The 17,204-nt window shown below is 37.4% G+C and overlaps 2 protein-coding genes across 10 annotated transcripts in view; one reads left to right on the forward strand and one right to left on the reverse strand.

Moving 5' to 3' along the window:
• Mctp (multiple C2 domain and transmembrane region protein) overlaps positions 1–17,204 on the forward strand; it is a 245,213-nt gene that overhangs the window by 140,393 nt on the left and 87,616 nt on the right. The gene's annotated exons all lie outside the window — the stretch shown is intronic.
• LOC110834129 (odorant receptor 70a) lies at positions 1,990–15,522 on the reverse strand. The gene is made up of 5 exons (XM_087343301.1): positions 15,064–15,522; positions 12,550–12,649; positions 10,540–10,644; positions 7,525–7,680; positions 1,990–3,512 (listed from the first exon to the last, which is right to left on the reverse strand). Exons 1-5 carry the CDS (start codon positions 15,504–15,506, stop codon positions 3,456–3,458), a joined length of 861 nt encoding a protein of 286 aa, XP_087199427.1. The 5' UTR covers positions 15,507–15,522; the 3' UTR covers positions 1,990–3,455.

Genomic DNA, 17,204 nt, shown 5'->3' on the forward strand with positions numbered 1-17,204 from the left:
ACTTTTGAGCATTACGAGAAGCAGTCTGCAATAGTAGGGAGTCTGAAGCTGCCAAGTAAGTGCGTTTTGCCAGTTAGCAAAAAAGTTGACCAGCTAGTGTGTCGTTCTCGTATATAATATTTTAAAAAAATCTGTCTAGCAGCAAAATTAAAATTCACGTTGTTTTCACGTTTTAAATCGCCCGGTGTTGTTTTGTTCAACTTGTGTTAACAGCTACAATGGAATCAGCAAACGCCGTTAAAATAACTGACGAAACAATTCTATAAAATCGACTTGCTTTAGTATATTACTTTGGTTTAATTTGAAAGAGATCCGCGAATTTAAGTAACCACGAAATCCAGTTAGTCCATATCTCGAAAGACGTCTTTCGAGATATGCAAAATGTTACGTCTTGAGTGAATAAGTTCTATCTAGACAGACTTATTCTGTTGCGTGATCAATAAAATTATTAACGATAAAACCTTCTACATAAATTTGATTATATAAATATTACTTCCAAATTAATTTCATTGCAGTATGTTTTGACCTCATAAGTTCATCTTCACAAAGTAAATACTAAATATACTGACTATAATCCACAGACAGAAACATATTATTTTACGTGTACATGCATTTAAAGAGAGCCACGGTGGTCCAGCGGTTAGAACGCTGGCCTTGTAATCCTGGGGTCTCGGGTTCGATTCCCGGCGGTGCCCGAATTTATAACTTGTGTTGAGCAAGGCCGTGGTCTAGGCAACACGGAGTTTTCCTCCGGGGGCTTCCCCGGTTTCTCCGTGGCATCCCAACAATTACTCCATTCACACACAGAAGAAGGCAATGGCAAACCACTTCTGGATCATCTGCCAAGAACGTATATGAACAGGTCCCAGTCCGTGAAAAGGATGGAAGGATCCTGTTCATATGGAACTGTCGTCAGACAGAACACTAAATAAATAAATAAATGCATTTAAAATAAATAAATATTAACCTACGCTGTGGCTCCAATACTTGGGGGTTTATAAAATTATAAAACTTTTATATATGATTGTAAAAGTGAGAATTTAATCGTTAGTATATAGTTAAAATGGGACATGTGGGTCAGTATGATAAATCATGATATGTCGTCTGTTTTTACTGCAGAAGTCTGTAGTTTATTCACGTAACTACTGTTAATAAGTAGTGACTAGCTACGGGCTGGACGACCGGGATTCGATCCCCGACGGGGGCAGAGGATTTTTCCTCTATCCTCTGCGTCCAGACCGGCCCTGGGGCCCACCCAGCCTCCTCCTCTACAATGGGTACCGGGGGTAAAGCCGGCCGGAGCGTGATGCTGACGACTCACCCCATCTAGTGCCGAGGTCAAGAAAGAGAGGAGCTACACCTCCTCTCACCCCAAACGCCTACATGGCGCGTAGGGGGACAAACTTTACTTTAATTTTACTATTAATAAGTTACTGAGTTGGAGATATTAAATTGCGTGTTTCCAGTTGTAAAACCTGTAACGTGTAGGTGGCTTTATCGGTCATGGGCAGTGTTTTACTGCTTGTGTAATGATAAAGTTCTTACTTTGTATCTGTGGAACGCGTACTGATTGTAAATGCATTAAAAAACGGTGGTGATATGCATAAGTGTGTTTTGGGGATATAAAATCTAAGATTTATTAATCGCCCTGATGATGGAGTTAGTAAATACCACTGAAATGTCTGTAAATTTCTATCAGACTACACTGCGCAACATCCCAGATGAAAGTTACCATCAGAATTGTCGCCATGAGAATCTTAAATATCGCCAAGGTGTGGGACCGTTGTACGTTTTATCACGCGTACTATAAAATAATTTAATTCTGTTGTGAAATATTTGGTTGCGTTAAATGTCTTCTTTTGCAGAACATTACCTTATAAAATGTACCAAGATTTTCATTTTAAAGTCTTTAAAAAAATAATTTTCCCGTCTTATGCGGAAATAAGATGTTTATGTGGCTTCAGTTTTGGTAATAACAAAAATTCTAAATGAAAGTTTACTGCATGTTTTATTTCGGTATTAAATGGAAATATGATTTAGATATAATGGACGCTTTACACAAAAGTCTTAAAATGAACTCATAATTTACTACAAGAATTTCTGAATTTTAACTTCGAAACTGCTCGGTTGGTTACCATTAAATGTTATCGCCCTGATGATTGAGGCAACAAGGACCTCTGAAACGTTGGTAAACTTCTACCAGACGCATAAAAACATAACATACCTAAAGACAGTTATCTTAATTATCTCACAAAATCTGGTTAATTTCATTTTAATCGATGCGACAAATTTATCAAAACCATTGTTTTTCGCAAACATTTTTAAATGTCGTCCAGCTATTACCAGGGCCGTAGACGCTCGTTTCTGTGCCGACAAAACCTTGGGATCTAGAGTTCGACTCCCTCTTAGTGCATGTGTGTTCGTATGTGTTCTTCATAGCCAAAAATAAGTCTCGACATGGACATAATCCCAAATATCGGTGTCAATTTATCATCTAGGTCCCTCTGTACATAAAAACGGGTTCAGAATCTTTGGAATCGATTCCTACGATTAACTGTATCCGGAAACACATGGAAAGACCCTCCGAGTAATTTTGGGGAGGTTAACTATACAGAATAATAGAAACAGCTGTTTAAGATTCTTTTATTTAAATTACGATCAATAGTTCAGAATTTTGTTTTTCAGTGATGATACAGAGTTTTAATGTGTTTCATGCAGAATTGCACAGAATGCATTATAGTCAGTGATCGTACAGCAGAGTTACTTGTTAAAAAAACAAAAATGACTTCCATTAAAGGGATGTATAATTAAACGTTTTGTTTTAATATTCCATTTTTTTTTTTAAATTTTTTATTGAATGTGAATATTTTGGAAAGTCATGTTCTAACTAAAATGTAGGCATCGTAATTTCAAAACATAACAACGGTTCTAAACAAATTAACGACGCAATAAATTATATAATTAATTTAAAGAATCGTAAATCGTGGGATATGTAATCCAGTTTACAATAAATTTTTCGTGAATTTGAAATAAATTCCTGGTGATTGTGTTTATTTTGCAGTTATAATGGCGGCAAAATAATTCCGAGGTTGGATGACAGTTTCAGAAAAACGCGTGTGAAGTCCACAAAATACATTGGTGTGTTGTCAGCGTTTTGAAAATTCTGTGGATTTACATTTTCCTTCCCCTCATTCAGTGACGTGGCTGAAGCTCGCGTATATTTTGCGTCTACATAAAATATGTAACCCTAAAACATATACTAAATAAAGTATTAACTATACAATGACAGTCGTTTCTTTACAGTATTACAGTGACATTTAACGTGATATTACATATTAAAATTCTGCCAAAGTAACTGATTACGTGGAAAAGTTTTTTGTTCTCTTATTTGCAGTAAATATTCTGCTTGATGGTTGCACAGATCCCAGGCCTAGTTACTGGCGGATGTAGACTCATTAAGACCCGTTGAGCTGACTCAGCATCGTGAAATAAGAAAAAGAAGCCTTCATCATCTGAAAAACGAAAATGATAATAGCAGGAGATTAATTTTAAAGGCAGTTTTATTAGATAAAATCTTATCTGATGTAAATCAGCTTTGTAGGATTTAAGGTTTTCACAGCTGTGAGTCTGAAGATTGCTGTCTGGTAGATGTTTACCGACGTTTCAGAGGTATTTGCTGCCTCCATCATAATCGCCCTGATGATGAAGGCAGCAAGGACCTCTGAAACGTCGGTAAACATCTACCAGACTACACGGCGCAACAAACCAGAAGACAGAAATCTTCGTAAATCAGTTTTGTTTCAATTGATTTCTAACATTGTACTGGTATAGGATTAGATGAAGCTCCATATTACTATCAAAATTTTCACGTGGGGTTAAACACAAAACTTCATTTGGAAAGCCTGAATTGATGAGACAACTTGGAAGACAACATTTGGTTGGATAATATTATAATTGTCGAAATGTGATTGGAGAATTTTGATATGATTTGTCTGACTCAGGACTGGGATTAGTGGCGGGCTCTATTGAGCACGGTAATGAATCTTAAGGTTCCGTATCTAACTTATATGGTTTCTGTGATGTATACGTATAAGTAAAGTAAAGTTTGTCCCACTATACGCCATGTAGGCGTTTTGGGGTGAGTGGTCAGCATCACGCCCCGGCCGTGCTTTACCCCCTGGAAAGGACCCCGGTACCCATTGGATAGAAGGCTGGGTGGGCCCCAGAGCCGGTCTGGACACAGGAAAAAAAAAAATCGCTTGCCCCCGTCGGGGATCGAACCCCGGTCGTCCAGCCCGTAGCTAGTCACTATACTGACTGAGCTATCCCGGCTCATGATGTATACGTATAACGTATAAAAAAGGTGGAACTTCTAAAAAATAAAATTTCGATTATACCTCTGAGGAGAATTAAAAACATGGAATTCTACTACCTAGAGAATGAACATCAAATACAATTTTTTATAAGTTTTAGTTCTATATTGTGTTTGCGTTGTTTCATCTTGCCTTCACCAGCCTTTACAAACTCGTTCCATGGGTAACAGTCTTTCTCCAGAAGCTGATAGTTCCTCGGATAGCCAATAAATCCCATATTTGTACACTCTGTGGGAAATCTGTTCGTGGTGTTCAATCTGTTGGTGCTTTAAAAGAGTCCAGTGTGTGTCCATGTATCAGAAATGTATGGCGGATCAAATCTAATACTAGTTCAATCTCCACTGCCAGCCCGTTTCTCCATTAACGTAGGCAGGATCCAGATGTGTGCTCCGTGAGCAGAATTATATTAAGCATAAACGAATAAGGGTTAAGGATCTCAGAGAGACTGCGTGTGGCGAAAGAGAGGATTGGGTCACACTTTGAATTTTCTACGCTTAGATAATATCAAATCAGTCGTGGAATGATTTCTTATAAAGCTCCTCCAACTTTTCGAAGACATCCGGCTACATATGTGTTCGTACTTCAGTAGGAATTTATATTTCAGAAAACATTCTGCCTTCGTACAGTTGAAGGAACGAAAAAAACAAATGAATATATAATTCGACACACTGGAAACAGCGAATGAATAATAGAGCATTGAATTACAGAATACATTTGAACGATGATACATATATGATTGCATGAATGAATAATAGTGACAACTACTAAATAAATGTATGAATAAATAAATTAAAATAAGTATGAGAATTAAACACGTAACATCGATTTTAGACTGTAATCGGCCATGTTCCCTCCTAGTTATAATGCGATCTTTTCACAAAATGCATAGCGAGAATGTGCGTCAGTCTATCTGTCCGTCTGTCCAGTCGATTTATTTCGAGAACCACTGAACGGATTTGGATGAAATTTGATATGGGAGTTTGTGCCATTCTGCACGTCGTCAAAAGCCCGCTTTTGAATATCCTACGAGCGATGATGGTAAATCTACGATTTATGAAAGTCGTGAGGTGGAGACTGAGATGCTGCGATGTGGTGGCCAAAGTGGGAACTATCGAAGAAGATGGATTTAATACCTTTAAATGCACTTTAAAAACAACGAATGAAGATATTATGTTTTCATTACGTAATCTACTTTCTGAGCTTGTTCATTACACACTAAATTAAGAGCACGGATATCTTTCTGCTCTCACGTACAGACCAGCTCTGAGCCAACGTTGTTTCCAGTACATTCCAAGGGCTTTCCACGAGACACGAACGTGAATGCGACCACTGTTCTAAATGTAGTGTAACATCTGTGCTCCTTCATGTTGTTGTACAGGGGCAAAACCACATGTATTATATGCACAATGTAATATATACGCACACACATACATCCGATGAATAAAAGAAATACATTTCAAAATACTAAATAGTAACTTACGTCAGCATTGGCGCTTAGTGAATTGGCGAATCTAGTGCAGGTGCTCAAAATTGCCACCGTTAGCTTCGTGGCGCAGTTGACAGCGGTGAACAACTGACTGACAAGTGGACACCACAGCTTCTGCTCCGGCGCATGCGCAAGACTGTTCAATTTCTTGCCAGAGCTCTTGAACTGTTGTTGGTTGGGAATTCAGCTTAAATGTCGCCTCATCAGTGCCAGAAACTGTCCATTCTCACCCACCTCCTTCTGAATCCATTCTCAAAAACTCAAATCTGCGGCCAGGATCGTTTTCAGCCATTGCACGCAATAACCTTGGTGCGTTGTTTTTCCACTTATGCATGTTTCGAGAATCCGTTGTGCACTTGAGTTGGAAATCTCGATCTCATCGCCTTAAAGATTCCTTCAGCGATCGTGCGAACTGCTGTAATACCATAGCAGAAGTGTCCTCACTCGTTGATGTGCGCGGTCTACCTTATAGTAGTTGCTTACGCATGTTGTACAAGTATCGAACGTCTCACATTTGTCTCGATTTCTTATAATTGTTACTCGTGTTGGTAGAGTCGTTTTAAATTCAAATTTAAATTTTCACTTCAAGCACATTCTCGAATTTATATTACCTCTTCAAAATTAATTTGCGTTGCTCGAAACTCATTGGAACCTTCTCAATTCTGCGCATCAGCATATATTGTGGTGCCATCTGTTAAGTGTTGACCACACTAGGCCCCCACGTAAACACAACACATGAAGATCAATGCCAAGGTTAATATTCCATATTATAATGTATATTCATTTTTTTTTGGACGCTCTGTATTTATGCTAACCTATCGACTTAGAAACTTTCTCGAACTTGAAAAATTCGCAGTTAGACTTATTCATACTACACTTCACCGTTTTTAGATATCCCAAGAATCCACATTTTTTCTTAAAAAAAAACAACGATCCGAATACGTCTTTCCGTCCGATAATTTAAATAAGTTTAACAGATAGGCCATTTTTCACCAAATTCTGTAGAAACGGCATACCATGACAGTCGTGCGAACTTTTGAGTTGAAGAAGGGGCAGCCATCTTATATTTTGTATACGACTTTATATTCGGAGATGGCTGCCAAGCTCAAACGTAGATCATAATGAGGTTTCTGTTATTTTGGTATGTGCATACTTTTTTTTGTATACAAACCTTTTGAGAAAATCGATAAAGTTCGATTTAGACTTTACGTATATTTTAACAGTACAGGACATAATAAAAGTTTCCTAATTTCTTTTCATATACACTAACAGTGGCATATTATTATCGAAAATTGTTGAATGGTTCCTGAGATAAAATATACCGACGAAGTAAGCACGATTTATTGTATGAAATGGTGCAAAGAACGCGTTAAAAGTAATGTTGAGTTATCAAAACAAAATTTAAAGTTTTCGTTCAAACGAATGAACTGTGAATCGGTTTAATGTATATTACAATCGCTTTTAGAAGAAATTTAACTGCAGTAAAAAATCCCGATTTTAGAAGAACATAAATTGTAAAAGACTGTAAAACTTACAATGTTTACCAGATGACGGATAAACAGTTGCTTTGAAAAGTGGCAGATGGAGAATTGTTTGTCATGCAAAAGCCCTGCTGACTTAAAGGCACAATCCCCCCTACTTTTTAGAATCGTTAAATCATCTTACCGCCACAAATGTATCCAGAGACATTATGTAGAGTTTTCCACCAGAAAGTCTGAAAGGTTTCATAGCTCGCACTACCATGATACGGACGCTGCTTTTGAACTCCTCACTGGCCTCGTACCACGGACTCTGATAAGCCGCCATCACCATACTTTCGCACTGAAACCCACACACATAAATGAACGTCACATTCATAGTTGTATACAGCAAGACAATTTTAGGTTGTCCGCTGATATGCGCATAACGTGAAAAAATGGTGGGGGCTTAGTTAAAGATGTGTGTTGTCATATTACCTATATTAATATTCTAAATCCGATACGAATTAGCGTATTATCAAACATTAAAATGCAAATGGAGATCACTGCGCGCCCAAAATTGTAGGTCTAGCTAAAACAGACGACTTGTATATTTAATTTGTAGCTTAAATGCGTCATGTTTGTGTTGATTAAATATATATTTATTTTTACAGTCCATACACGAGTTACAGATTATCTTCACCAGCTATCAGACGTAAGTTACTCCGCACAACACATCTTGAAAATAAACGTCTGACTACAAACAAACAACTCATCATGGAAATAGAAAATCTACAAACAAAACAAACCACAGATCAATAAAATACATTGCATAAAAATATCTAAAAATATCTAACAATTTTAAAATATTGTAAAATTGATATAAACCTGAAGATGAGGTATTATCCATCGAAACATGTCGTTTAATAAATAAAAAAGCGTTAAATAATGTAAAATCGTATTTACGATAAAAGCGCTAAAATATAATATTTTATACTACATAATGTTTTAATATTATATAATTTTAACAACATCATTTAACTTCAACGTTTGTGTATGGACTGTAAAAATAAATATATATTGTATATTTAAATACCTCTGAGTTCGGACAGCTAAGTCAGTAAAATCGAACGAAGTGACGTCATGATTATCAGTTTCGTTTTTCGTATTTAGAAAAAAAAAAGCTTTCGAATCCCGGTTCGGAGACCAGGTGTCCTCACTGAGAACTTTCGAGATTTTTCTCAATATGCCCAACGGAAATTGTTCAATATTGTTTCGAAACACTCCCAGGAAGTTTTATTCTACATCCTTTCTGGTTATGTTTCGCAGTCATCCTACCATTAATATTGATGTACTTTTTACTCTATGACTCAATTAAACGTTCTGTTTTGTAACCAGACACATTTTCTCCTGACTGGCAAAGAACGGCACACGAGTAACTATGCTTCTGACAAAGCAAGACTAGACTTGTTATGACTTCTTCAGTTGGATCGTCAGTATTTAATTTTATCAGAGTCACCAACAGTCAGACAGGGTCTACTCTGCTTGTTCCCTGTTCCCTGTTTTAATTCAGTATAGAAACAGTTATCCCGCTACGCGCCACTTAGGCGCTCACGGGGAGGGCAGATATAGTTCCTACTTATTCTCAACCTCGACACTAGATGGGAGTTAGTGGTCAGCGTCGCTCTCGACCCCAGAGCCGGTCCGGACACAGAGGCTAGAGGAAAAATCCTTTGCCTCTGTCGGGGATCGAACCCCGATCGTCCACCACGTAGTCAGTTACTATTCTGGCTGAACTACCCGGCTATTTATTATGAAATTATGAGTTAATTCAGACGTTTGGTAGGACTCCTTAGACGGGTGATCATCATGTCGCAAGGAGTACAACACAGAAAAACGCGAACAATCATCCGTGCCCTGAGTGGGATTCGAACCACTGTCTCAGCATGCAAGCGGGCGAGCACGATCAAGATTTCGGCAATGTAACAATAAATAAGAAAACAATCAGACACTGTAAATAAAAAGCAGTCTGTTTGATTTTATTTGCCAATGTGTCTGGTATTACGTATAAATATTTTATATTAAAATGTCATCATTGTTTTTGCGAGATTTATAATTTGCTGAAATAATTAGATTCAAGAGTGAAAATAAATTTCTTTCAAAATTATGATACTTGAAGACTCTTTATGAGAAGGTTGCAGTCAAAACACGTTCATTATCCTAATTTAAGCTTCGGTAAGTGGCAGTTAGCATAACTGTCTTTATAAGCCTGCATTATCATGTCTGAAGTCGGAGTCTGAATTCGCAGACGCTGTTCCAACTGGTAGAGGCTACAGTCGGAATGAAAAATTTCCAGAATTCGATCTTCATACGGTAGTCTATAGAAGTGGTATTTAACTTGGGGTAGCGTACCCCTGGGGGTACGTGAAATTTTAAAAAAAAATATATTATTTTATGATAAACACTGAATAATCAGTAATGTAATTTATTTAATTTATTCTAGATGTAGATTATATACTATTTATAACTTGAATTATACACCAACAACTTTGGAGGTACAAAGTTGAAGAGAAATTATATCTGGGGGTACGCGAAGACATCTTAGGGGGTACATGAAATTTAAAAAATATATTATTTTATGATAAACACTGAATAATCAGTAACGTAATTTATTTAATTTATTTTAGATGTAGATTATATACTATGTATAACTTGAATTATACACCAACAACTTTGGGGGTACAAAGTTGAAGAGAAATTATATCTGAGGGTACGCGAACAAAAAAAGCTTGAATGCCACTGGTCTATAGGATCGAAAGTGGAGGAAATTTACATGATATATTTTGGTAATATATCCTTCGTATGTGTAACGTTGTGATATTATGTTCACAAGATGCGCCTAAAAATTATTTTCTACGTAATTTTAAACTTATCCAGTGTTACTGCAAAACTATTTAAAATTCACATTTATTTATTTTAAATTCCTGTATCAAATTAATTTAAAATGGAACATATGAATTAACTTGTAATCACTGGCTTAAACGTGAGTTTTCAAGTGTAGTCGGTTTATTGACAACGAAATTTCTCGTCAATGTAATCAAATAACAATTTTCTTAACCGTCATTAAAAGAATGGCCTATCTCTGATCTCTTAAGTTAAAATTCCAGTTAATTTTTCCGTTACCGATTACTTTTAAATTCAATAATTGAATGAAATAGTTTACCTGGTATGTTAGTTCGTTCCCGTACCAACAAAACAACAGCAACTGCATTATGGAGATAGCCAGAAATTGTACAAATGTCGCCATTCCAAATCCAAAGTCATCCATCTGAAAACATTTTAAAGAATGAATGCAGCTTGTTTCAAGATATGAGTCGATCTGAAATAATATACGCTATATCGATTCTTAGACGCATCTCGATTTAAGAAATTTTTAAATGTGAAAAAAATATCTTTTTAGATTCGAGGAATACGTTAATTATTTTTGTATAGAACAGAGTGTTGATAGTATCGGGTATCGACCAACCCATAATCGACCATCCGGTCGATATGACCATTGTGTGCTGTCTCGACGTTGCGACGGATAATTTCGATATGGGCGAACAAGTCGTTTCGTTACGACTTCGTGTACATTTCGCGTCGCTCAGTGGTTAAGACATTTGCCGCAAGGGACAGTGGAAACTTAAAAGAATTCTGTAAGGGCTACAACATATTGAATTTAATCAATAACTTCAGAGATTCATGGACTAAAATTAAGCAGTCCATATTAATGGAGAAAACTTTGCCCGCCATTTGCAATAGACTTTCAATACGTTGAAGAGACTCTGAACAGATCACAAAAGAATTTGTTGATCTGGGAGGGTAACTTAATTTAGAAATGGACGTAAAAGTTGTTGATGAACTAATTTATCTCATTCTGAAGAAGATTCATTGCCCAAGGAAGACTTCATTTGACTTCAGCAGTCCAATGCGCTACTGGAGGATGCAGAATCATATGAAGACGTTATGTTTTACCGCCAGGGGCAAAGGTCTTTGCATTGAAAAGTCTCGTTTCAGTTTTACAGAATGCTAACTATACCTTGTAATTATGATTGAGCTAAAAGGTCCTAATGTATAAAGGAGTTCGAAGTTTCACAGAGGTGTTAAGGAGTTGGCGTTCTAAAAGGCGACATATGAAGAGAAGAATAATTCTGCTGCTTATCTGAGAATGTGTACGTTTTCCTCTGAAGTTGTGAAACCATCACTATAGCGATAAAACAAGCATCCACTTTCGCAGTCTCTGGTAAAGTTCCACAAAGTGTTTCACTGGGTGTGTATTTAATTACAAATGAACTCACTTATTTTCCTAAGCGATTTATTTGATAGTTATATATGTAAGATAATGATTAATTAATTGTTACATTTAACTCAACTCAGGCGACATCTGACGAGCCTGGGTCAAGTATGGATGTGTACCCTGTATTCAATAAATGTAAGTTGCAAATGAATTAAACGATTCAAAACAAAAATTTTGTTTAATTTCAATATACTATACACGATTGACGTTTTCACGAAAATAACTGCGGCAGTGTCCGACACTGCCTATCAATTTTTTCTCTCACAATAAACAACGATTTTCAGACAGCATTAACAAATTTGTCTTTGTAAAGCAGACATATATTGCCTGTAAAAACCGAATTTTTAATATTTAGATCAGTTTCAGAGGGTTAATAAAATTCTGCACGAATATTAGAGCTTTTTCTCTGAGATGAGGACCTAAGTTACATTTCTTCAGTAGCAACCGTGTTATCCCCATCGGAATTTTCTAAGTGACAACAGGTCTATTTAATGATGCTGTATCAGCTGCAGAGGCGACTTTAATGATACTTTGGCTACTGACAGGGAAATCTAGGCGGGAGGGGTCACTTAAAGCGTGGAAATACTTTAAGACCAGAACAGAGAATTCTAGAAGGAAGGCAGATACGGAGACACGGAGACCGCTTGTCTGTCTACGCTTATGTCGGAACATTGTCTTAAAACAGAACAGTTTCGCTTTAGGAGGTCATTAATCAGTGCACTCCACACAACGTCGTTAAATAATCTGCAATTACTTCATCCAAATTAAATGTTTAATGTGTAGTTGATAGATTTCTGTCGATGTATGTAGACCGGCGGTGGAAAATGTTTGTCTGTGATGTTATGATTCGGAAAGGTGTTTTTTTTTAGAGCTTAGATTTTAACAGATTTTACTCACCACTGTGATCTGGAATATGATGAGGCACAGAGTTCCAGAACTGCTGACAAACTGGGCAAACATCATGGGACTGAAAACGTCTTCTAGCTCCGAAATAAACCTGAAACAAAACACGTATTTTTTGCGTATTACCAAGATACGTATAGATGAAATTCGTTACAACGAATGAAAATAAAATATTTTAAGTTTTTATTTTATTTGGTGATTTAATGACTTTTAGGTAGGATTTGAGGTTCTCACTGCTGTGAGTACGAATATGGCTGTCTTCTGGGTTGTAGCGTCTTGTAGTTTGGTAAACATTTACCGACGTTTCAGATATTCTTTCCGCGTCCATCATCAGGGCGATTATCGCCCAGAAGATAGCCATCTTATTGACTTTAATTTCTTATAACCAAGTTATTCTAACAGGTCGCCATATATTTTTCTTTTGTCTTTAAAATCTAAAGGGAAGGAATAAATATTATAAAACATAATTCTTTTCTAAATTAACGTAAGTACTTTTATGCAGTAAATTGTACCAGGTGTAACACAAAACAGTCAGAATTGTTCTTAAAGCTTAGACTATTGACTCATGACACTAAAAGAACTTTTGCGGAAGAAGCCTTTATCACAGAAACCATGGGTTCAGTGGAACGGATCTATTTTATTATGTACGCAGCTAAACGAATTCAATGCTGGTGTAAACGCTGTGACACTAAGAAATGAAAGTCAAAATAATTTTAATTTCATTTCCTCCGTCGTTACCCTGAGGACGTGCCATTCATTTTTGACAAAATATTGACTTAAGGTTCTGATCGCCCTGATGATGGAGGCAGTATGACCTCTGAAACGTTGGTTAACATCGACCAGACTACACAGCGCAACAACCCAGAAGACAGAAATCTTCATCGCCCTGATGATGGAGGCAGTATGACCTCCGAAACGTTGGTTAGCATCGACCAGACTACACAGAGCAACAACCCAGAAGACAGATATCTTCATCGCCCTGATGATGGAGGTAGTGTGACCTCCGAAACGTTGGTTAACATCGACCAGACTACACAGCACAACAACCCAGAAGACAAATCTTCATACTCATCGCCCTGATGATGGAGGCAGTATGACCTCCGAAACGTTGGTAAACATCTACCAGACTACACAGCGCAACAACCCAGAAGACAGAAATCTTCATCGCCCTGATGATGGAGGCAGTATGACCTCTGAAACGTTTGTTAGCATCGACCAGACTACACAGAGCAACAACCCAGAAGACAGAAATCTTCATCGCCCTGATGATGGAGGCAGTGTGACCTCCGAAACGTTGGTTAACATCAACCAGACTACACAGAGCAACAACCCAGAAGACAGAAATCTTCATCGCCCTGATGATGGAGGCAGTATGACCTCTGAAACGTTGGTTAGCATCGACCAGACTACACAGCACAACAACCCAGAAGACAAATCTTCATCCTCATCGCCCTGATGATGGAGGCAGTATGACCTCCGAAACGTTGGTAAACATCGACCAGACTACACAGCGCAGCAACCCAGAAGACAGAAATCTTCATCGCCCTGATGATGGAGGCAGTATGACCTCCGAAACGTTGGTTAACATCGACCAGACTACATGGCGCAACAACCCAGAAGACAAATCTTCATCCTCATCGCCCTGATGATGGAGGCAGTATGACCTCCGAAACGTTGGTAAACATCGACCATACTACACAGCGCAACAACCCAGAAGACAGAAATCTTCATCGCCCTGATGATGGAGGCAGTATGACCTCTGAAACGTTGGTTAACATCGACCAGACTACACAGCACAACCCAGAAGACAGAAATCTTCATCGCCCTGATGACGGGGGCAGTATGACCTCCGAAACGTTGGTAAACATCTACCAGACTACACAGCGCAACAACCCAGAAGACAGAAATCTTCATCGCCCTGATCACGGAGGCAGTATGACCTCCAAAACGTTGTTTAACATCGACCAGACTACACAGCGCAACAACCCAGAAGACAGAAATCTTCATCGCCCTGATGACGGAGGCAGTATGACCTCTGAAACGTTGGTTAACATCTACCAGACTTCACAGCGCAACAACCCAGAAGACGGAAATCTTCATCGCCCTGATGACGGAGGCAGTATGACCTCTGAAACGTTGGTTAACATCTACCAGACTACACAGCGCAAGAACCCAGAAGACAGAAATCTTCATACTCACCGCTGCGAAAACCTCAAATCTTACGTACATATCTCTTTTCTGCGCATGTACAACTTTAGCTAAAAATAAATTAAGTTTTCGGGCAACATTTATTTGAGAATCTTTTAAAGTTATTTGTAATATCGCCACGTATCACATCGCTTAATGTACGTCCCAGTACAGATAAGTGTTAATTGCAAGTTAGAAGCTCACAATGGTTTACGTACAGAAAGAGTCATTTTACATATTCCGTGAATCTAATACGACACACAACCGTTCGAAAGCCTTCTATCCGTATACACGAAAAGTAAGAATTATGTCCATTATTACATGAGAATTTTTTGATGATGTTGGAGACAACGGTTAAGCTCTCTTAACATTTGCTGTTGTAAAGTCTCCAAGAAGAATGTATCTTCTTCCCAGTTGTAATTTGGTACAGTTAGGTGTGTTTTATCACGTGGTTCCTCCTCTACAATTCCTTCAATTTCAATAATTTTTATCGTTCTTTGTTTAATATTCCTCAGAGCGTTCTTGAGGATTTTAAACTGGCCACTGGCATGAATTACGAGGCCAACAAACATGGTGTCGAGACCGATATTCACAGTTGGCCCGAATACTATTACCAACATCTGAAAACTGAAAGCTATTCCATAATATCCTGTTTGTTCAATATCGAAGGGAAACACTGCTCTGTAGGGTAATTTTCTTGAAGATGTTTCCGTAGAATTAACGTCGTCAAACGTCTGAATGCTGTTGCTAACGATCGCTGTCATGGCAAAACAGAATAGACAGCCAATTCCAAGACTGTAGTAACACCAACTCATCGTCCTCGCGTGCCGGTCGTAAGTGTTTGCGATATTTTTCTGTTCTTCTGACCATTTAGAAGGAGGAGACAATCTTCCGTCACGCAGCCTGTGGACCATACGATATATTCGTTTACGGTTCGCCAGATAACAAAGCTGTTTAACCAAAGCCGCTCCGTATGTCAGAGTTGTACTTCCGGTAGCTGAAAAACTTTCTAAGTCTCCCCACGTGTAAGACAGATCGGCTATTTGAGTCGCCACGTGTATAAATATCACAGTCGAAACGAAACCGGAGAAAATGTTGTAAGCGCGATATGATTTGTTCTGCAAGTCAAAGCTGTTCCACAGGCCAACCATTTTCAAAGTTTTTATGTTAACTCTAAGATAATCCTTCATGAAACCATCATTCATAGATTCTTCAGTCATTGTCTTGCTGTCTTGTAGTCGGTAGAAACTCTTTTTGTATAATTATTAACAATATCTAATATTATTTTAATATTTTTTAATTGTTTTCTTATTAATTCACATGTACCGCATAGATGAGATTTTATATTTTTTTTTCGTAATTGTATTTTAATTTGAATTAACTTGCAGTTAACACACGATTGTTAAGTAACGACAGGTAACTCTTAACTAAAACTGAGTTCCTACAAGACTTTAATCCTCGTATAAACGGCGAGTTAAGAGAGAAAAATTTTAATACCTTTACGAAAGATGAGTCAGATGTCTGAAAATAGGCTATAAATAATTGAGATGACAAACCTTGGCTGTGGGAGGAATACTGTGTCGAGATGGAATCATCAATATTGATTAATACATTTCAGAAATACGAGGTTCATTAGAAATTTCTCGTTACAATCAAATGCAATAACTGGTTACGCAATTTGTGTCGTCAGTGACATTATAAATTCTGTTTGTCACTGAAAATTTCGTTTATTCCATTTATTATATGAACTGTATACTGAACGTGTCTATTTTATGGCTTCATGTTTACCTTTTGTCAGTAGTGATTATAAATTTAAGCTCCGTAGGCCGTGTAATACTTTGTTTATTTAAATACACATTTAAGAAAAATTTATGTTAAAGCATGTTATTCTAAAAATATTATCGATTTTCGACATGCCAACAAGCCACTCATCTTATAATTTAAAACGATATCATTCTTGAGATAATAAATTTAAATGTTAAGATTTGATTTCAAATGTCAAGAATCTTTGAAAACTTATGCGTCATTTAAGATAGACTTTGGCACATAGCAAACTTTCGTACGAACCTGAGTACATCTGACAAAGCAGAGGCTGTCGGTTTGTAGTACTTAAGATGTCTGGGTTAGAACCTAATCGTTGAAACTACTATTAAAATAGAACGTAATGAAAATTGTGTAACAGTTCTCATACATATTTTCTGTCTTATCACCTCTACATTTTCATTTCGTGTCTTCTTTCGTATAAGCAGCGTAAAAAATCCGTTTTCTCCAAAGTCTGTGAGTTTTCGTATTTCATGACTTTTGACAAACATTTTGTAGGCCCTTTGCCCTAACAATATTAGATCACGATACAAATGTTGCCACTCTTCGTAAACACAATGTTTTCTATTTCCTCTTACAATTTTTTGAGTCATAAAGTTGCTGCATTGTATTCATAAACACGTATGAGCTTAGCAGTGGAA

Source organism: Zootermopsis nevadensis, unplaced genomic scaffold, assembly GCF_977971745.1.
Source record: "Zootermopsis nevadensis isolate Lab colony 2312 unplaced genomic scaffold, Znev_1.0 Znev_ptg000005l, whole genome shotgun sequence".
Lineage (NCBI taxonomy): Eukaryota > Metazoa > Arthropoda > Insecta > Blattodea > Termopsidae > Zootermopsis > Zootermopsis nevadensis.

Coding starts and splice junctions, on each gene's coding strand:
- LOC110834129 (XM_087343301.1), bottom strand. CDS start 15,506: ATGACAGCGATCGTTAGCAACAGCATTCAGACGTTTGACGACGTTAAT. Junction 12,650..15,063: donor CATCATCAAAAAATTCTCAT/GTAATAATGGAC, acceptor GTTTTGTTTCAG/GTTTATTTCGGAGCTAGAAG. Junction 10,645..12,549: donor TCATATTCCAGATCACAGTG/GTGAGTAAAATC, acceptor AAATGTTTTCAG/ATGGATGACTTTGGATTTGG.